This window comes from Pseudorasbora parva, chromosome 14, assembly GCF_024679245.1.
Source record: "Pseudorasbora parva isolate DD20220531a chromosome 14, ASM2467924v1, whole genome shotgun sequence".
NCBI classification, from domain to species: Eukaryota; Metazoa; Chordata; class Actinopteri; order Cypriniformes; family Gobionidae; genus Pseudorasbora; species Pseudorasbora parva.
The window spans coordinates 27,074,501-27,096,874 of NC_090185.1; the positions used below are offsets into that span (position 1 = coordinate 27,074,501).

At 36.4% G+C, this 22,374-nt stretch overlaps 2 protein-coding genes and 1 long non-coding RNA gene across 3 annotated transcripts in view; all 3 read right to left on the bottom strand.

The window, feature by feature from the left end:
* Window positions 1-6,410: 6,410 nt before the first annotated feature.
* Window positions 6,411-22,374, bottom strand: part of LOC137040468 (basement membrane-specific heparan sulfate proteoglycan core protein-like) — a 136,967-nt gene continuing 121,003 nt past the window's right edge. The window contains exons 10-12 of the mRNA XM_067416124.1: window positions 8,893-8,980; window positions 6,812-6,869; window positions 6,411-6,723 (exon numbers count right to left, since the gene is read on the bottom strand). Coding sequence (XP_067272225.1) covers window positions 6,538-6,723; window positions 6,812-6,869; window positions 8,893-8,980 — 332 coding nt within the window. The 3' untranslated portion in view covers window positions 6,411-6,537. The remainder of the gene's footprint in view (window positions 6,724-6,811; window positions 6,870-8,892; window positions 8,981-22,374) is intronic.
* On the bottom strand, window positions 9,029-12,190 carry LOC137040744 (junctional adhesion molecule B-like). Its single transcript, XM_067416518.1, has 7 exons — window positions 12,139-12,190; window positions 11,394-11,720; window positions 10,933-11,142; window positions 10,629-10,658; window positions 10,458-10,487; window positions 9,232-9,261; window positions 9,029-9,090 (listed from the first exon to the last, which is right to left on the bottom strand). The coding sequence occupies exons 1-7, from the start codon at window positions 12,188-12,190 to the stop codon at window positions 9,029-9,031; spliced, it is 741 nt and encodes a 246-aa protein (XP_067272619.1).
* On the bottom strand, window positions 12,220-20,645 carry LOC137040472 (uncharacterized). Its single transcript, XR_010897906.1, has 3 exons — window positions 20,430-20,645; window positions 20,179-20,280; window positions 12,220-12,486 (listed from the first exon to the last, which is right to left on the bottom strand). It is a non-coding gene; the product is annotated as an uncharacterized lncRNA (long non-coding RNA).

The window sequence follows — 22,374 nt, forward strand, 5'->3', positions numbered from 1 at the left end:
GTATGTAAATGAGGTCAAGTTGGTTGCCAGATTTGTGGGTGTGTGAGGTAGTAAGGAGTTTGAGATCAAATGAGGATAGAAGGGAGTGAAAATCTGTAGCATACGGTTTGTCCAGGTGGATGTTGAAATCACCATTCACTTGAAAGCAGCATTCACTCCTGAGGGTGCTGACTGAGTTTATTGAGAAAAATTTCGATGCGTACAGCCATGTGCTTATAAGGTGTTTTAGCCCTGTGCCTGTGGTCTTTCATCTCGAGGGATGAAAGCCAAAAAATTTGTAAACGGATCGAATCTCACGTTTGCCGAGGCAGCGTGTAGATGACTGTTAGAGTGTACCGGCAGTGAAGGTGTAAAATCAAATAACGATGAAAAGGAATATACAGTCCACGGTGTTTATTTTGGTGCAAAAATCGTGGTTCCCAAGCAAAATGCAAAAATATATACGGTGACAAAAAACAAGGCAAAGCAATATATATATATATATATATACCAGTGGCGGCTACTGGTCTGTCAGAGAGGGGAAGCTCATTTTCGGCCAATTGTCTTATTTATTTAAAAGTAAATTCTGCCCTACGTTCCTTTTCAAGAAAATGGTCTTTTACCCTGTGAATGAATGAACGATCTAAAAAAATATTAAACTCTGTAAAACTGAAACAAGGAATGTGGTGTATAATTGTGTGAAATGTATGATGAAAATGAAGCAATTGCCAAGCAAATATCAAAGAAATAGGTTGCAGCAGTTTTTATTTCGACTGAACTTGAGAAATTCGCGATGGGGCTGAGCACGAATAGCTTCAGTGATTCCTTATAGTACAGAATCGCTGTCAGTCAAAAGGAGATGCAGACCCTCCAATCATCACGCAGAAGCTCGGAGTCCGGGCCAGCCCACTCCCCATTCACTCCCAGAGACGCTGAGCGTCCGTGGGCGGGACATAATCGCAGCGTTTATCCAATGACTGTCTAGTTTCGAAGCGCTGAAAAAAAACGTTCAAAGCAGCCCCATTGAAGTCAATGGACGCTGGGCTTCAATAGGGAAATGCACTCTGCGGGAATGTATGAGAACGAAATCGAGTCAGCCGACCTGCTATATGTAAATGTTTCTGAACGAACTCGTCTTTGAGATTAACGTTTTCTAACGCATTTTTTGTCAATACAATGTTAATATAATAGTACATATTTGACCATTAATTTTGTGACATTATAAGGGAAGCCGAGCTTCCCTTGCAGTCTTAAAGAAATCGCCACTGATATATACAGGGCTTGACATTAACTTTGTTGCTCACCAGCCACTGTGGCTAGTCGTTTTCCAAAGTTACTAGCCACTCAGCATTTTCACTGGCCACAATTTTGCAGTTTGGACATTACATTTTATATGATTAAAGTTGACTTTGGCATGCTTAAATTACTTGATTTTGAGTAATTTTGCTTGATTTTGAAGATTTAAAACCCTTTCAAACTTTCTTATGCAGAGTGAGATACTCTACGTTTAATTAAGCTTCACTATACACTGAAGCTATCCCCAGTAGCAAGCTAAGCTACAGCAACTTGGCAAAAGTAGTTTACTACATCTAAGCTACTTTTTATTTATTTAATTTTACATTGAACCAACTTCATTCCAATCAATGCTCAGTGATCAATAAAATTCGAGCAGATAAACATGCATACTTTTTCAGTAATTCAAACATTGTCAAAATCAATTTGGCAACAAAAACATGTGATCCATAATATTAACAAAACCAATGTGTGTGTGTATGTGTTCTTCTCCATGGAAAAGTTTCATTCATTCACATCAAGAGGTGGCCAGGCTGGACCCCGATGCTTTTAATAAGAGGTGTTTATTCAAGCGACATAATAGATTATTTTAAAACTTGAAGACGATTTCTCTTTTGTCAACGCGCGGATGACGCATGTGCAACAGCGAACTGAGTGCTCGGAAGCAAATGTCAACTAGATAGTGCGCGTATCCCGTGCACGTGCCGAACCCGTCTTTCCGTGCTCATTGCCAAAGGAGTACTTTGAAAGGTCTGCGCGAGGCAGAAAGGAACATAGAAAGTAAAGTATATCCGTGACTTGGCAGTTGTGTTTCCAATTTGAGCTTGATCTTCAGAAATGTAGCGATGCTACTGCCCAAAACTGACAAGTAGAACTGATTGCGCATGACAGCTTCTGCACGCTTCTGTTGTGTGTCATTCAGCGCGATTCTGCCTGTCCCGCCTTCACTTACTGCAAGTTGATCGATAAAGCATTGTAATAAAATTGTAATTTTGTGATACGACGGTCTTCGCATTTAATTTGGCTGTAGGCTAAAATTATATATTTGACCCGCCAAGCTGGCGGGAGTTAATGTCAAGCCCTGTATATATATATATATATATATATATATATATATATATATATATATATATATATATATATATGTATATATATATATATATATAAAACACAGCAGGTACTGCCACATGCAAAAGGCTACCAGGAGCCCTTTAATAGAGGGAATGCACGTGACGTCACCGTCAGCTGGAGCGACTGCTGTTACGCCCTACTGAGTGGCAAAAGGTGGGGGGCTGAGGACTAAAATTATATTGTATTTAAAACATGAAATCAAATAAAATTAAAATAGACTGACATAACATACTGTGTTTTATATGGGATTAAAATGATGGGCAGTGGATAAGATAAACTAATGATTAATTAGTATAATAATTCCTCAGGAAGTGCTTTCGTCACCATCACGTCACCTCGCTCACTCTCGTTTGTTGATGACTCATGGCTAGCAATAAGCAGCAGAAACACATTTTTAGAATTTTTTTGAGTAACGTTACTACTAACACGGTTAAGAAAAGTAAAATTGGGAAATCTTCTCAAATAAAGTATGTAAATAACAACGACGCTGACCTTGACACCAACACAAACTCTGTCCAGACATCCGCAAGGTTTGTGAGCTGGACGTTAACATGTACTCTCACCAGTCTGCTGAGGTCGGGACACATGATATTTTACAAACATGTGATTATGAATCATTATTTCTCCAAATGTGCTTTGTTTGTTTCGTTGCTTCTATTGCTCTCCCCTTTTTTGTAAGTCGCTTTGGATAAAAGCGTCTGCTAAATGATTAAATGTAAATGTAAATGTAAATGCAAATATGCGCACATGACGGACTAAGAGCACTGGCAGATGCTGGATATTGTATGTAGACTATGAACACAAAATAACACAAATAAAAAGAATGCTTTATGAGTGATGATTAACGTGTGTCTGTGTATGATGATCCATGAGCTTCGGAACCATTGTGTGTCGTGAGGACAAGACCCACTCACTTTTTAAGACCAATGATATTGGACCCACTCACTTTTATCGTCACTAATTCAACACATCTGTTTTCCCACTTTTCTAATATTTTCTCAATTTTTATTGAAAATAAATGCCTTTCTGATCTGATATGTGATGTGAAAAGGGAGTAGAGCGAGTTCGGCAAAAGGCGGATTCGAACCTCTGATAGATTTGCGTCAAAACTTGATGTCATGCGTCTCTAACCACTATTCTATAGTCATTGCAAAGAACAAAGAAAGTGATTTTCGTAATTTTGTCTGGTGCAATCAATCGTAGTAAACTGCGGTATATTTGTATCTAACGTTACTCCAGCAACAACAAATTCTGAGACCGCACACAGTTTTGCTTCCGACACCCATGGTATGATCAAGTTTTAACAAGTAATTAATTTTAAACAACAATAATCTGTGGCGGTGGGTCCGTCTCTCCTCTTTGACGGTAAAGGGTGGTTCTACTACAACACCTGTCTGGTCGCCACCGACAACATAATGATGTCACATGTTTTCCGACCCAACTTTCAGCCCCCCGGAATGAAACGGCTTCCAGCGCGCCTGTCCAGTGTGTATCTGTATTTACACTCTTCAAATGATTACGTTTTCTACATGTTTTCGCTTCGGTGAGTAATGTAGCCAATCACAGACATGTTTTTAGATTTCTACAACGCAGTTGGCCAATCACAGGTGTTGAATTTGGAATCTATTCACCACTTAAGTGTTTTTCCAGGTGCTGAGTTCAGTTCACACGTGCGTCAATCCCCTGTAAGTCCAGACATTGTGAAAATTAGAGATTCATATACCAGCTTCACCGATTAATATAACTTTGTGAGATTGCGTTTATTGAATGAATGAAAGCTTTTAGTGATTATAAAGTATATTACCACATACACGTTTCAATACACTGACCCATTCGCATATACATGCGGGATTCACTCGAAAAATGTGATGAATGACAGTTATAAATCAGTCGAAATCAGGCTCATAAAAATGTCAGGAAAACTCGATTCCTGGCTGCATGTCATTATCCATGGATCACTGAGTCTTTGGTAAGTTGTAAAGGACCACTATCTAGTCACGCAGCAGCTCTGCTCCGGGCTGAGGGGGCATGTTCCGGCCGGAAAGTGATGTTGATGCATTCCCTCTATAGAGTTAGGCCCCGCCCACTTAGAACATACCATGTGGAGGAATTCTAAAGCAAGATCAAACTATACAAATATACATAACAAAATGGTTTTAACATGCAACATATGAATCACACTATTGATTAGTCATTCAAACATTGCAAATAAAAATATATGGGAAATTCTAGTTCAGTTGATTTCCCCCTGTGATGTCACCTGAAAATGGTAAAGCCCTTCCTATTGGGCAAAGGGAAGCTTTAACAAGGGCAGCTTCTGCTCCACATGGGTTTGGCAATTGAGCAGTGACACCCAATGTAACTACAACTGTGTTTTATATGTATAAGTTAGTTTGTTAAATGTAAAATAAACTTAATGTTTGTAAAAGAGTGTGTATTCTTTGAATACTAAATCATATAACAAAACGGTAACGCTTTAGATTACGGCCCGGAAAGTACTCCATAATTAAAGCGAATTCACAGCATAACTTTCGGTAATTATAGTGTAACTATAAAGTATATGGGGAAAAAATGTAATATTGGGGGAATAAAGGGGAAATAACTATAAATATCAGGAAAATTAACAAATTATTTATACTATAAGTATTTTTTAATTAAGGGGTAATTATCCGTGTAGTTACAGGGGTAAGTATGAATGTGCGGGCTGTAAATTAAAGTGGCTCTTGTTCCCCTCTTGTTTCATGTAGTTACAGAGTAAGTACAATAAAAATACATACACAATCTGATATCACTAGGAAACATTTATTTAAAAAATGAAACATGAAAACTTTTTTTTTTTTTTTAAACAGATTTAGAACACATTCATTTCTCTTGCTTGGCTTCATCCTCCTCATGTTCCTCTTCTTTTTCTTCCTTGCCAGAGATGAATCTTAAGAAGGATCCCACATGTCTCTAGCTAGTATTCTGTAACTGTTACACTGAAAATACCTCACTGTTTACTCGTCTTTTACCCTCAAGCCATCCGAGATGTATACGACTTTATTTCCTCAGATGAACACAAAAAAATAAATGTCAGGACGTTACCATTGAAATGAAAAGTTTATTAAATTTTTTTATTTTTTTATTGTATTTACCCCTTAACTACATGAAACAAGAGGGGAACAAGAGCCACTTTAATTTACAGCCCGCACATTCATACGTACCCCGTAATTACACGGATAATTACCCCTTAATTAAAAAATACTTACAGTATAATCACCCCTTAATTAAAAAATACTTACAGTATAATTACCCCTTAATTAAAAAAATACTTACAGTATAATCACCCCTTAATTAAAAAATACTTACAGTATAATTACCCCTTAATTAAAAAAATACTTACAGTATAATCACCCCTTAATTAAAAAATACTTACAGTATAATTACCCCTTAATTAAAAAAATACTTACAGTATAATCACCCCTTAATTAAAAAATACTTACAGTATAATTACCCCTTAATTAAAAAATACTTACAGTATAATTACCCCTTAATTAAAAAAATACTTACAGTATAATTACCCCTTAATTAAAAAAATACTTACAGTATAATTACACCTTAATTAAAAAAAATACTTACAGTATAATTACACCTTAATTAAAACATACATACTGTATAATTACCCCTTAATAAAAAAATTCAAGGGGACACAAATATCATATGACACCACATAAGCAGAAAACTCACCCCAGATCTAGCATAAGTGATGTTATTTTGCCTTATTATATATATATACGTAAGACATACTGTAGAAAAATATTTTTGTCACTAGTAAAATGAATAACTGCTTGCGTGTACCAAAGCAAACAAAACAAGCTTACAGCAATAATGTAGTTCAGTAAGGCTCAATATCGATCATGTACAGTCAAACTATCACACAAAAAAACTATTCATGAAGCAGAGCTGACTGTACATTATCTGTACATGCCTACCAAAAATAAGACATGACATTGATTTGAGTGGAAATTATTTTACTATGCGATTAGAGACGGAGTGATACATGAGAATACAAAGTGTAAGAGACAACAGTGAATTATGTGATTTATATTTCCCAAAAGCAATAATATGATTGGCTCACTAGAGGGCAACAGTGTGTTATCTGAACTTGACAGTGGAATAGTGGACATCCTCTGTTTCTGTGGTGTCTGTTTCACATAATTCTGTAGGGATTGAAGATGCATCTTTTGCTTTAAAACTAATGCTGGAATATTGAATGTCTTGATCTGCATCTGCTTTCTGTGTGAGGACAGAGGACGCAGTGTTATCCTGCACAGTGTCATACTGGTGGAGAAACACAATAAGTAAATAAGAGAAGTTCACTTTTCAAATAAATGTGTGTAAAATTTAATTTAGTGTGAGCCATTCTCACCAGCACTTCCTCCTTTTCAACCCTGCTGTGGGTTTTAGACAAGGTACACTTTCTCCTCCTTAAAGAAACACAACCATTTATATATTATAGGGGTTGCACAGATTAATTGACTTTAATGCTCTGCCATGACGCTTTAAACTTTATGTCGACTAGTCGCTGGCCTATAAAGGGTCCAACAGGATAAGCCATTTACTAACACGCACACTCCCTGTCCAACAGCTAAAATGACAAATAAATGCATACTCGGAAAGAATCTCCACAAGACATTTTTGATAATGCCATCCAGATGCTCAAAATCGATCGGGACGCTTTAACAGCTTGTTGTACAGGTAATTAAAAGGGTTACTTCAGCGATTAGCATATGTCTTTCTATCAGTAGAAACCCTGGAGTATATTCAAATGATCGTACTCCCTCTTTTCATATCCCCCTGAGACGAGAGATTTATGCATTTTATTTCTGGAAAAATAACTCTGGTGTACTTTTACAATAAAAAAAAAAAACAGAATAAAGTTAGTTTTATAAAAAAACAAAAAACAGTAAACTTACATTGGTAAAATGTTTGGCCAGATGCTAAAGACTACAGCCAGCAGAGGGAGCTATTTTCGCATGTTTTCAACTCACACATTAGGGGATGGGGTCGCACTCACAGCTCAGCTCGGCTCAGCTCGGGCATTCATGGTAACGGTGCGACCGGCGGAGCAAAGTGAGTATTTTATCTTCTCAAGTTAATTCCTATGAAAGTGAATCTTGCAAAGGCATGAACTGAAAACGCGCCAGACTGAACACGCGCTGAGAAATACTGCCGCGAGCGTTTACCTCAGCTCTCATCACGAGAGCTCATTCAGCTCATCACGATGCATGTAATCTGATTCCTGCTGCGTTTGTACTGACACTTTCTCAGCGGCTAAATCACAATGTATTGAACAGACACTTCCAGTTTTTAATTGTAGTGTCTGTTCTCTAACTTTTATGAAGTTTTTTTTTTTTTTTTATAAACTACCATTTTATGAAGATGAAGGCGGTGGTGGGAAAGTAAAAGTGATTCAGTAGCGGTGGTTTTGGGAGTGGCCTCACAGGGAAGCAAGGCATTCTGGGAATTGTTGTCTTTCATCCCCATGAGACAAAAATACATTTTCTGTCTTTTCTGTCTAGAAAGCACCAAATTCAAAAATAATTTCACATTTCTACTACATTAATGACCCAGCTTAAATACAGATTCATCTTCCCAGCGCTGAAGTACCCCTTTAATCACCATTCATAAATGCGTGCTGCATTGTTACGCACTCACAGCTCGCTCATCAAGCGGAGATCAGGCGCCCCACACTGAATCATTCACAGAAATGTATTGTCAACTGTTCTGTGATTTATCAATAAAATAGCTCAGAAACTGAAAAGTTCTAGCATATATTTCTTGATAACTAAAACCCACAGCTTCACTAGAGAGACGCTGCCAGGTAGAATTCATTCTAGTCGCTCTCTCACTAATGCATTCAAAGAAGTGTAATTTTACTGGGCTACTTTATCTGTATATGATTCAAAACGAGCAGAACACTGTACATTTACATTTATGCATTTGGCAGACGCTTTTATCCAAAGCGACTTACATTGCATTCAATATACATATTTTACATTTTGTCAAAACTGTAAGAATTATAACGGACCCAAAGATAAAAGAATTGATTAACAAAAGCTGTTATGTAGGAGCAATAACCTTTTGGCCAGTGCTGTTTCATATGCCATATGTGCACATAAACAACAAACTAACAAACAAACAAACTGCGTTCACATATCAGCTCAAGGGTCAGGCTCATTTGCTCTTTAATGACATCATCAGCGACTAGTCGACGACATCATATACATTTTGACTTTAAAGAAAATCTAAAGTTGTCCACATTTAATACAAATCCTGTTAACAGATTATATTCAAGTATTTATCATATTGCACTAAATTATTTCACAATTTAAGTCAATATTTGTGATGAAATGGTGCAGATTCTTAAATATTTCTATTTGCTTTAGCTCATCATTCGGTTTAAAAAAAAATCTCAAAATCCTACAGCTTATAACAAAATTTACTGACCTGTACCACAGGACTCCTATGAGTGCAAGAGTCAAAAACACACACAGTCCGACTGCAGTGTTTCGTAGTGTTGTGCTCTCCTCTCCGTCTGGACACAGAAATGAATAGATTTCATCAGAATGCAGTTTCACTCACACTAAAGCACATGTATCATGAGGGATGTGTTACCTTCTTCTGGACTCGGAGTGATCTGGATTTCTAGCACAAGACACAAGTTCAGATACACTCAAAAAACAAGATACACTTATGATATTAAAACATTAATTAAATGTAAAGTACATAATCTCAATGCTGCAATAACTTCACACTAAAGCACATGTATCATGAGAGATGTGTTACCTTCTTCTGGACTCGGAGTGATCTGGATTTCTAGCACAAGACAGAAGTTCAGATACAGTCAAAAAACAAGATACACTTATGACATCAAAACACTAATTAAATATAAAGTACATAATCTTAATGCTGCAATAACTTCACACTAAGGGTGCGTTCACACTTGTAGTTCGGTTAGTTTGGTTCGTTTGGTCCGGACCAAAAAACAAAAACAAAACTTATAGTGCTGGTCCGCTTAGCGTTCACACGGGCATTTTTAACAGCGAACCTAAAGTTACCGAACCAAAGGCACAGGGAGACGGTCACAACCTGATTGGTCGGTTTATATGACGTAGGAGCTCGTTTACCGAACATTCAAAACAACGCTGTGTGTGGATTACACGCGCGGGCATTTTATGCGTGTACATATAGCATTATTTTTTACCAGAGAACTCATGAAGAGCTCATGAAATGTTCAAAACAACGCTGTGTGCTGGATTAAACGCAATCATTTTATGCGTGTAACATATGGCATTATTTTTTACCAGGGAACTCATGAAGAGCTCATGAAATGTTCAAAACAACGCTGTGTGCTGCATTAAACGCGATCATTTTATGCGTGTAGGCCTACATGTGGCATTATTTTTATCCGCTGAGAACTCATAGAGAGCTCATAAAATGTTCAAAACATTCAAAACAGCAGCAGGATTTCCTCCGTTGTGCAGAAAAGAGACGGCCGTTCTGTCGTCTGTACCTGCTAATAATGGGCAACACAGGAACTTTGATGAGAAGAGCCAGGTATGCTTTTTGTGTGTTTTTTCTAGAATTTTCAAAACATGCTCGTCGGACCAAGTATTGATGAGGCACTTCCTCGTTGCTCCACGTTTGCCCTCTAACGTTAAAGTTACTCATTTTGGATACACCGATCTTTCCGCGTCGTCAAATCAGCTGACTATGCGTCACATCTTGTGACATTACGTCCGGTTTTTGGTTCATGTACATGTCTTTGGTCCGTGTTGCGTTCATATATCAATCGAACCGCACCAGAGTTCGTTTGGAAGCAGACCAAGACCCATCTTTTAAGCGGCCTCGGTCCGCTTGTTTGGTGCGCACTAGGGTTCGGATGGCAGCGTTCACATATGTTCAAATGAACCGCACTAACCGAACAATCGCACCAGGGTTCGTTTTAATCGAACCAAACATAACAAGTGTGAACGCACCCTAAAGCACATGTATCATGAGAAATGTGTTACCTTCTTCTGGACTCGGAGTGATCAGGATTTCTAGCACAAGACAGAAGTTTAGATACACTCAAAAAACAAGATACACTTATGACATGAAAACACTAATTAAATATAAAGTACATAATCTTAATGCAGCAATAACTTCACACTAAAGCACATGTATCATGAGAGATGTGTTACCTTCTTCTGGACTTGAAGGGGTTTGGGTTTCTAGCACAAGACACAAGTTCAGATACACTCAAAAAACAGGATACACTTATGATTATAAAACACTAATTACATATCAAGCACATAATCTTAATGAAACGATCATTTGACACTAACACCATGTCTATATCGGACGTGACCATTGCTGCAACAGATAGAAGATGAGCCGCATTCAGTGTAGAAACATCACAGATTATAATGGGTTTTATTGTCTTTTGTCGCGCTGCTCGTGTCCGTAAACATGGTGTTAAGCACATGTATCATGACAGATGTGTACCTCCTACAGCACAGGAATACTCTTGAAGCTCTTCATTACTGACTGAGTCCAGGTACAGCTTGTTTTCTTTAGTGAATCCATCCGTTACCTGCCGTCCGTTCTTGTACCAGATGTAAGTCTGTTTGTCGTTCAGAGTGCATTTAGTTGAGCAGCTTAATATCACTTCCTGTCGCTCTGATATAATGTTTGGGCTGCGTATCACCATCAGATCTGAAAAACAGAATTAAACCACTTCAAGCTGAACCAACATTGATTTTGACTGACATGGAAAACAAAGAGTTAATGAAAACAAAGATGTTTTTATTAACAAAGTTCGAGAGGAACGTGTTCAAATGATCTGTCCAGTCATCATGTCATTCAAACCAGCTGAAATAAAATGCCGTAGTATTCTTGATGACAGCAAATTGTCTGTGAATCTTCTTATTAAAATCTGATCAGATTCATCTGATCAGTTACAGTACCTGTGACAGTAAGAATGACTCCAGGTGATCCAGAGTATTTTCCTTCTGTTCTGTCAGTGATGATCCTGAACTGATATTCTCCAGAGTCGCTGCTCTTGAGCTCTTTGATTCTCAGTGTGTTCCCCACATACTCCACACGACCAGCAAACTGATCCTCCTCACGCAGATCCTTGAAGTCACCGGGCTGAGCGTAATGCCAGAATGTTTTATTTACAGAATAACCAGAGGGATGTGTGTATGTGCAGGAAATGTCTACTGTTGAGCCCATCAAAGCACAGACTCTTCTAGAGGTGTAAGTCACATCCCAGCAGTGATCATTAGAAATGCCTGAAAGAGTCACAGATTAACATGTAAAACACACACTTACTTTAAAACATGTTTAAATATACACACGGATGAATAAACAGAACCACATTGTGTGTATTATTTGACACTCACACACAGAAGAGGAAAGATGTTTAAGGTTTCTATCAAGAGAACAGGAATATCTGCCAGCATCTGTGCTGGGTGACACGGACATGTCACGAGACTCTGTATATCTGTGATACTGTCCATTCTTCATCCAGTAATACAAAACTCCAGAGGTGCAGGAAGGATCACAGGTCAGTTTTACTCTCTGATCTCTCAGGTCTGTAGTTTCAGGATTCATTATCACTCGCAGGTCTGAATTAGAGTAAAAATTAAGAAAAATAACACATGAAAAATGAAAACAGCTGAACTGAGCAGAATCTAGACTCAGTTTCACCTGTGACTGTTAGACTGACGGCGACTGAGCTGAGACGTTTAACTCCATCCATCACGATGAACATGAGCTGATATTCTCCAGAGTCTCTCTCTCTCAGATCTGATATTATGAGTGTTGAACCGCCGTATCCGTTCTCCTGCTTCACCCGTCCTGAGTAGTCCGAGTCTAAAGTCAAATCTTCAGGTTCATCATTCTTTCTCCAGTTTGAACTTTGTTTCTGACTGAACCAGAACACAGTTTTGAAGTTGATGTTGGAGTAAGAGCACTTCAGAGTCACCTGATCTCCCTTCACAGCACAAATCCTCTCTTGACTACAGGACACATCCAGGCGGTCCAATGTCAGAGAGCCTGAACAAGAAAACATTTCATTATTGAGATGACGTTTAGAGACAGAGAGACACGCGTCATAATCTGAAAACCACGCCCACGGGGGGTGGGTTGGAGATACACTCTTACTGTCTCCCTTGACTTTGTCAAACAGAACAGAACACTGTCTAAACGCTGTGAACAGGTGTACAGCAAACAAGCTAAAAAACAGACGTTTTAATAAGCTGTTGACCCAAAAAAGTGGGAACAGGCAATTAAGACAAAACATGACATCATATATCACACACAGAACAACACCCACTGGAGGAGAACGTAAGCAGCGACAGGAGATATTATATATACGATATATTATAGTATATATCAATTTTTATATATATATATATATATATATATATATACACACAAGCGAGAGTGGGCTTCAGTGCATCGCGCTCGGACTGCAGAGAATGTGCTCTGTTAAAAAAAAAAAACACTTTTCTTTCGACCTGCGGAGTCTAATAAAAGTTAAGCAGAAAATATGGTAGCTTTTGAAGGCTAGAACTGCACTTGTTTCAGAGTAATGTTAATGTTAACCCTATTATTTCCCTATTAATGTTTGCTGCAGCATCCTTTGCATCTATGGCTGATCTAAAATTCTCTAATTCGGGCCACGGATCAAAAAGAAAATGCACGCTGTGTTAATCGCACGTTTATATGTTGAATAAATATTTAATTATTATTGTTCTGCGTAGTTTGAAGAGAAACATTTTTAAATCTTTATCCCGGATATGTATAGCCTATTTTTTTTTTTTTTAAACTCACTTTCATTAATTCATTTATTAAAAGTAACTCCATTTTGTAAGGTCATTTTCATCTAAGTAATTCTAAACATCACGAGGCAGACGACATTAGTGATCAAATACAGTCGTGTTATTAACACGCTCCACAGCACCACCCAGTGGATTTAGTTATAACTGCGAGATTTAGAGGGATTTATAATGGATTCACTGCATTTACGATCAGTGAAGAAATGTAGTAAAATTTCAATTTTATTTTTATTTTTTGAATATTAATTACAAATCGAATATATTCGTGCTCACCCCTATTTTTGGAAGTTGAAGTGTAGCGATATAAAATTTGCAATGCAAAATGTAAAATGGCAATGCATTTCAGTATTTAAATTTGCATTTTCCATACCATGTGTGCAACATTTGGAACAAAATGATCATTCAAATTGAATTTACATTTGCTATTTCCTACACTAGTTTTAACATATAATTTAAACATAAATTGTATATTGTAATACTTTATATAAGTTGCAAAATTAAAATTAAAATGTATTACAGAAATAATTAGATGTGTTTAACCTGATAACCGTCACGAGGACGAGGACGTGCTGAAACTCTCTTTGCTTAAATTAGCTCAAAATTACTATCAGATGTAAGTAATTACCTTGACAAACTATACATCATTAAAAAGATCTAAGACTAAAGTTTAATTTTGTTACCTCTGTTTTATTCTCAAAGTCTTATAATGACCGTAATGTGTTAATATGTGCCAGGAGTTATGAATATGATCTTGGGCGTCGCTACCTTTTGATTGTAATATGCGCGTCATTTGCTCCCATTCATAAAAAACTCTTCTCTGGTCGTCATGAAGACACTCGACAAAACAACTTCCCTCAGGGCTTTTACTTCAAATGTGTGCAGATGTGGAGAAATATTGATAGATTCTCACATGTTTGAGTCAAATTTCTATACAGAGAAGTATTATTTATTCAATCTTTATCCAAAATCCGCGGATGTGTGATTATGAGAGCAGTAGACTGTGATATGCTGTGTTTTCAATTCATTCTGGCAGCCGGAGGGCGCTGGAAAGCTGTACTACTGAAAATTCACCCCTTATGGAACACATGAAGAATAGACACACCATGTGACATTCAGGAAGTATCTGACATGACCAAAGCTGCTTTCTAGCGATCGTCAGATGGCTATTTTATGCAGATAGACACGTTTTAAGACAATAAACACACAATCGCGGCAATATATGGTTGGTCTGTGTTCTTTATGCCATGTTGGGTGGTTTCATAATAGATGATATTTATAATGCAATGCTATTCCACATAGCTTTTAGCATTGTATATTTTCTGTCAGATTTTTTGACCCGAAGCTACATGAGATCACATATTGTTATATAAAACACTCGACTTATAAATTATAAAGTGATATGAAGCAAGTTTTGAATAAAACATGATTTTAATCATATAAATTGTTGTTTTGCTGGTGTGCTAAGCTAACATGCTAGCTTGCCCTAGATGCACCTGCCACTGAGTAAATACTTTATTTTTATGAACATTTTCTAAATGTAAAACTACTGAAATGCTTATTTGGACGAAATGCATTCAATAGAGTCTCAGTGAGGGTAAAGTGAGAGGTTTGATTTAGAAATGAGGTTTGAATAGAACAGTTTGAATAGAGAATCGTTAGTAATTATAATGCAGACAAAAGAATAATAATTAGAGCCATAACCAGTCCGCAGAAGTGTGAATATGTGCCGGGGAGACAAACTGAATGGGGCAGTTTGCACCTCTAAACAATAGAGGCAAAATAGAGAATGAAAGCTGAAGACATGGCAATAAACATCAGTTGATATTTCAGAGATATCTCAAAATAAAATCACATGAAACGATCTTGTAAAACGTTTAATAAAATTCAGAGTTTTAGACTGATCATCTTCAGATCTGAAATATAACATGGTCAGACTTGTGGCTTTAGCTGTAGTGCATTTCTAGATTTCTCCAAGGCCCACTTCAATTTTATTTTCATAAAGATATTTCATACAAATAAATTTCTAATAACTTTACAAAACTTTGAAGCTTATTATAGCTTTTTTTTATTATAAAAAATATTATCATTTTGACTTTACAGTAAACTGCCAGGTGTCTGCTTTCAAATGAGACCATAATTATGCTTTTAGTGCAAAGGATTCACAAACTGTATTTGTTTTAGTCTGAGTATACATTTCTTAGGATTTTTTCAAAATTTAGAAATCAGCTTAACAGGTTAAAATGTTCAAGCAAAGATTGTAGCAAAATGATCATTTAAATGTTATTTTTCAAAATTGCATTTAAACTTCCATTTAAGATTCTTGCGATTGCATTTTGATTATATATCCCGCAATGAATGTAGCAAAATTCAATGTGGAATTGAAAATGCAAAACTCCATCTCGCCTAGGGCTAGAGCCGGCCCTGCCTCTGTCATAAAGAGAGGAAAACATACAACCATACTGATATAGCAAACAATAATCATAGGCAGCTTGTCTAAGATTATTTGAGAGTAAAATAATCTCTGTTGTAAACCACAGCTCACTTCAGCGCGACCGTGCTCATGTTTAGGTGCCACCAACCCCTGGGCTGAAGGCCTCAAAAACCTGCTACCAACACCAATAAACAACACTAACCTCTCTCTCTCTCTCTCTCTCTCTCTCTCTCTCTCTCTCTCTCTCTCTCTCTCTCTCTCTCTCTCTCTCTCTCTCTCTCTGTCTCTCACACCCTAATTAAATGCATATTTTTTTATTTGTACGAATGTGTCATTTTTCATATCAGACCCCCGTACCCAGCCAAATCTCACGAAATCTCACTCTGAACTCAGTTCAAAACTTGAGAGCCCTGCAAACCTGTCCCGGCAACTCTAGGCCCATTCAATCACACTATTGAGAGCAGACCAGCTTCTGAAGCGCACCATCAGAGTACTGCCATCATTCAAAGACATCCCAGGAGAGAAATCAGAGGAGGCACTGACAGAACAGGCTTTGGGACATTTTGGATCAGTTCCCCTAGAGTCTCATTCAAAGCTCACTCCAATCAAAGCAACGAAGTTCCTACAAAGTCTGATCAACAACATGGAGAAACGCCTCTCATTTGAAGGTGAAATGAGCTTCAGACAACTGGCCATCAACACCTGGCATACGGCAAGGCGCGAGTGAAACGACTGCGTAGACGGTTCAATCTTTGTGAGGAGCGAGCAGTTCATGGTGTGAGAGATTTCCTCGAGCACACAGTGATCCAGAAATCCTAAAACCACTCATAGGAGCATGCAGACCTTCCCTTGCAGCACTGCCGAGTGTGAAAGGGGCTTTACTCTCATGAACAATATATGCACAGACACAAGATCTACACTGTTGTTGGGAAATGTTAGAATTTGATGATGATCAGCATCAATGGGCCCCCTGTAAGACTTTTTGAACCAAGGAAGTAACATCGTGGTTGAGAAGCCGTCGCTCTGCCACACAAGCAAGGAGACAACGCACTGCAATGCAAATACAAATATATTTGTAAAGCTTTGTAAACTCCCAGTTCATAACCCTCTGCTGCTCTTCGGTCATTTCTGACCGAAAATTTTCTGTTTTAAAATTTTAAAAATCCCAGCTTCATCGGAATTATATGAAACTTGGTGACTTTTTTAGCAGTAGGTATGTAAACACACAGAAAAATTGGGGTCATGATTCGAGCATGCTTATTGGTCATAAAAAAAAAAAAAGTAACGTTCATTGTCTTCGGTCATAAATGACCTACCATAGGAAATTAATGGGAAATCGGCAAAAATACATAATATTTGTGTGTACAATCTACAAATCGGCCACGATGCTGAAAAAAAGTACACAGCAGTAAAGGGATGAGACTCTAAAACATCAAGAGTGTGATACTGACACATCCAATCACACACACGCACACACTTATGCACACACACACCTATGAAAAATTTAACCTATGAACCACATTTTGAATTTTTTAAAATCACAGCTTCATTTGAAAATTATAAAACTTGGTGACTTTTCTAGCATTAAGTATGTCAACACACACACAAAAAGTAGGGCATGATTCGGGCATGCTAAGTGGTCATAAAAAAATGACTTCCACTTGTGCTCTTCGGTCAAAAATGACCCCCATAGGAAATGAATGGGAAATCTGCAAAAACACAAATATTTGCAGAATATTTGTGTGTATAATCTACAAATCAGCCAGAATGCTGAAAAAAAGTACACAGCAGTATAGGGATGACACTCTAAAACATCAGGAGTGTGATATTGACACATCCACTCACACACACACACACACTTATACACGCACACACCCATGAAAAACTGAACCTATGAACTACATTTTGAATTATTAAAAATCACATCTTCGTCAGAATGATATGAAACTTGGTGAATTTTCTAAGATTAGGTATGTAAACACACAAAAAAGGGCATGATTTGAGCATGCTAAGTGGTTGTAAAAAAATACTCCCACTTGCCTCTTCGGTCAAAAATGACCACCATAGGAAATGAATGGGAAATCTCCAAAAACACAAATTCACAGAAAAAAAAGTCACCATTTCTAAAAAAAAAAAAAAAAAAAAAAAAAAAAAAAATATATATATATATATATATATATATATATATATATATATATATATATATATATATATATATATATATATATATATATATAGTATTTGATATTTTTAACTATATATTCAAATCCAGCTAAAAAGATGTTATTGAAAGTGTTGAAAAGTGAACTTGGGAATTCACAAGCCCCTCCATAGAGACCTCTAGTGGATTACACCCATGGTTGCATAATTTCTTAAATAATTCCAAAAGAGGGCGCTAATCTGTCTCTATTTTAACCTAAAATACTGCAATAAATTAAAAATAAAAAATAAAATACAATAAATATTTTATAATTTTAAATGGCAATTATTGCATACATATTAAAAAATACCATCAAATCATCTCAAAATACAAAATTAAAAAGAAAAAATATTATTGAAGAAAAATAAATTGCATTGGTTTTACTGGGGTGGAGGAAGTTTAATTTTTAGGTGTCCGGTTACTTATGACCAGAAAGACAACCAATGTAACCCCTAAACGAAGAGCACCAGAGTGATAATATTCTGCAATGAAGGATTGTTGGTGATAGAACTAAACAAATGTTTATTGTTCACTCTTAAATGTGCATTGAAAATTGACAGCTGATAAAACCTGAGCTCCAGGTACCATATTCATATAACATTTAAGGCTAAATGTAGCTCTTAAAGATATAGTTCACCCAAAAATGAAAATTGTGTTATAATTTCCTCACCCTCAAGTTGTTCCAAAACTGTATAAGTTTCTTTCTTCTGTTTAACACAAAAGATGATACTTTGAAAAATGTTGGTAATCAGACAGTTGGCAGCACCCTGATTAACATTTTTCAAAATATCATATTTTGTGTTAAAGAAAAAAAAAAAGTTTTGGAGCAACTTGAGGGTGAGGAAATTATAACAAATTTAATTTTTGGGTGAACTATACCTTTAAGAATGATGATACTATATGAATATGGTTCCTGGAGCAGGTTTTATCAGCTGACTGTCTTCTGTTGCTTATAATAAATTGGAATATTGATAACACATAAGCAGTCTTTAATAATGCTCTCAATTACATGTAGATGCCTATGGGGTGTCGATCTGGGATGGGAGTGTATGAGGAGAAAAAAAAATTCACAGTATACTCACTACAAAAAACTAGACTACACCACTGGGGCAACTGCACAACAAGTGCAAATAATAATAATAATAATAATAATAATAATAATAATAATAATAATAATAATAATAATAATAATAATAAAACAACATAAACTGTTGTGAAATGATAAATAGTTGTAGTTTAACGAAGAAGAGGCTGCGTGACGAACGCCCGCAAACGAAGAGACAGCGCCCCCATGCTATTTGGCGAATGCGTCATGCAATACAAACTCAATGGAGAGTGTTAGATTATATATATATATATATATATATATATATATATATATATATATATATATATATATATATATATATATATATATATATATATATATATGTATATATAATATATATATATTTGTACCTGTACTCTTCCTACCTGTATAACAAGTAGGAAATATACATACATTTTTATCAATTTACACTGCATAAATTATGAATTATATATAGATTAATTCATTAATTATTAAAGGTACTGAAGTTATTTAGTCAAGAGCAGAGCATATTTAGTGAGCAATTACTTTTGTTCTTTACATTGTCATTATAAGTGGTTACCGTCACTTTAAAAGATCTTCCGCTGTCGCACATGATGCGGATGCTGAAGTCGCAGTTACAAAACTTACAAAACGCATGAATGTCCCCGACCTGCTACCCTTCAGAAAATGTAATTCGCTGTCCCATTGATCACAGTATTTACACGAGGGTTTTGGTTTTTCGGCAGATGTTCTTTCCGTCTTATGTCCATCATCCGTCTCTGTTTTGTTTTTTGTTTTTTTCCTGCGTTGTCACTCGTCATCTGACCTCACACACTAACCTCACAAACACATTCATGAACACTTTTTTGGAGTCAAACTATTTTGACAAAATTTGTAATACTTTTTAAGATCCTGTGGACACCCTTCTGGACCTGGTGTCTATAAAAGATTTTATGTGACTAACAAGTTTTCAGCTCTGAAACTTACAGGATACTCTTATATTACCAGACAAGACCTTTTATAAGATAAAGGGAAAGTTGATTTCTCAGTTCATCACCAATTTTAAGTTAAACTGATCCTAAATGATTTTAACCATTGAAAATATATGCAATAATGATAAAAAAAACAACAACAAAAAAACACTTTTGGATTATTTGAAAGATCTCATTTTTTAAAACGTGAGAATAAGACACAATAATGGTCAAACCTGTAATGTGCAGCAGGATCAGGATCAGAGGTAAGAGTCTGGAGTTCATGTTCTTCACTTTCTGTAAATTCAGATTCAATGAAAGACTCAGAGCTGCTCGTCCTGAGAAATAAAAACACACACAGTGAGTTTGACTGAGACACACTTGAACACAGAGTCAGAATCATGAACACAGTAACACACTTCAGAAAGTCATGCTTAAAAATACATTTTAATGTACTATTTAAGTGTTATATTAAGATTATATTTACCTCCTTTACATGTTGCTGTTGTTCTCAATGCCCTGCCTGGCTTTAATTGAAGTTTCTACTGTCTCTTAGAAGCTGTGCAGACTCTATGATCTTATTTCCTTCCCTTTTCTTTCTAACACACATATCAAAAAAGAAAAGAACGGAAAAGATGCTTACGCTTAAGAAAATGTTTTGTGTCAAGCTCAACTCAGGAAGTCTGTATTAGCCATTATGTTACAGGCACTCTCAGAAAAAAAAGGTAAAAAAGCTGTCATGGGGCGGTACCTTTTCAGAAGGTACACTAAAGGATGCATATTGGTACCTTAAAGGTACATATTAGTACATAAAGTGTACATATTAGTACCTAAAATGAACAAAAGTGTACCTTTTGAAAAGGTACCACCCCAGTCAGTGACAGCTTTTGTAGTGTAAGCGATAATCAGTTTAAATGAACTAAAGCTTGAGTGTTGTGATTTTCCATTTTTAATACAAATTTAATTTACAAAAATATTTTTTAATATTTCATATTTGCATAAATTAAAGGCAAATATTATTAGATATTTTTTCCTGAAATAATTTTGGGAATCTTATGTTTAAGGAAACACATTTATATAATAATTTCCCTTATGTTTATGGCCACAGGATTATGAGAAATCAAACACATTGAAGGATGCATTTATGTTGCATTCAAAATCTAACAGCATGAATCTTTGAAGACAGAAATTTATGGGATGATGTTTTTCTCTGGCCTACATTAAATATATATAAAGCTAAATGTGGATAAAAATGTTTTAGCAGCACAAAAACTCAAAGGTCAACAGAGATAACAATTTAAAGGGATAGTTCACCCAAAAATGAACATTTTGTCATCACTTACTCATCTTCATGTTGTTCAAACCGTTCGTATGTATAATACGCCATAAAATGCGTATCATATGCACGCGAAAAACAGCGTGCCATAGACACGCCAAAATGAGTTTGGCGTATACATTCCACGACATTGCACACTCGTACTATTTATACGCATTTTTGTGAGAATACCCTGAATTTGACATTAACAAAGCTTGGATCCAGCCTGCCTATCAAGGGTTCAGTCAGCTGGTGGTGTAACGGTGTGGGGGATATTTTCTTGGCACACTTATTATGCCCATTGTTTAAATGACAAAGTCTGAATATTGTTGCTGCCCATGTCCATCCCTTTATTTCCACATTGGACCTCCTGTCTTCTTCTAGCAGGATAACACACTGTGTCACAAAGCTCAAATCATCTCAAACTGGCTTCTTGAACATGAGTTCACTAAACTCAAATGTACTCCACAGTCATAAGATCTCAGCAGTGGTTCTCAAACATGTCCTGGGGATCCCACACCAGAGCACATTTTGAATGCCCCCTTCACCTAATACCGTTCATTTAATTCATCAGTTCATTAGTAGAGACTGCAAGACTTGAACTGGGTGTGTCTGATGAAGAAGACATACAAAATGTGCAGTGGTGAGGGGTCCACAGGCTTGAGAAACACTGCAATAGAGCACCTTAGGGATGTGGAGGAATGTGAGCTTCACTTCATGGATGCATGGCATTAGTTTTCACTGTTATGCTGATGATACTCAGCTCTATATTTATTCACGCCCTGATGGAACTTACCAATTCACAAGTTTAACGGAATGCAGCTGATATAAAAAGTTGGATTGGTAATTTCCTGCAACTTTATTCACAAAAAGAAATTAAAATAAAAAAATGAATTGCCTGACATACTTTTACAGCTCTTAACACATTTTACTACAAGTTCAGTGTTGTTCAAGTTTTTCCAAACTGTAATACATTATAGATCGCTTGTGACTGTTTTAAAAGTAACTCTGTACATTACTATATCACTGTCTCAGAACATGAACTACATTACTCCTGTATTACTTTGATTTACTTTCACCAAAATAACTAAAGAAATAGAACTTAACATTCTAAAAT

Excerpts from the sequence above, each read along its gene's own strand:
- LOC137040744 (XM_067416518.1), bottom strand. The coding sequence starts at position 12,190 with ATGGATGGAGTTAAACGTCTCAGCTCAGTCGCCGTCAGTCTAACAGTC. Across the intron at positions 11,143-11,393 it reads AGTCATTCTTACTGTCACAG|ATCTGATGGTGATACGCAGC; the intron begins GTACTGTAACTG and ends TCTGTTTTTCAG. Across the intron at positions 9,091-9,231 it reads CACTCCGAGTCCAGAAGAAG|AAATCCAGATCACTCCGAGT; the intron begins GTAACACATCTC and ends GTCTTGTGCTAG.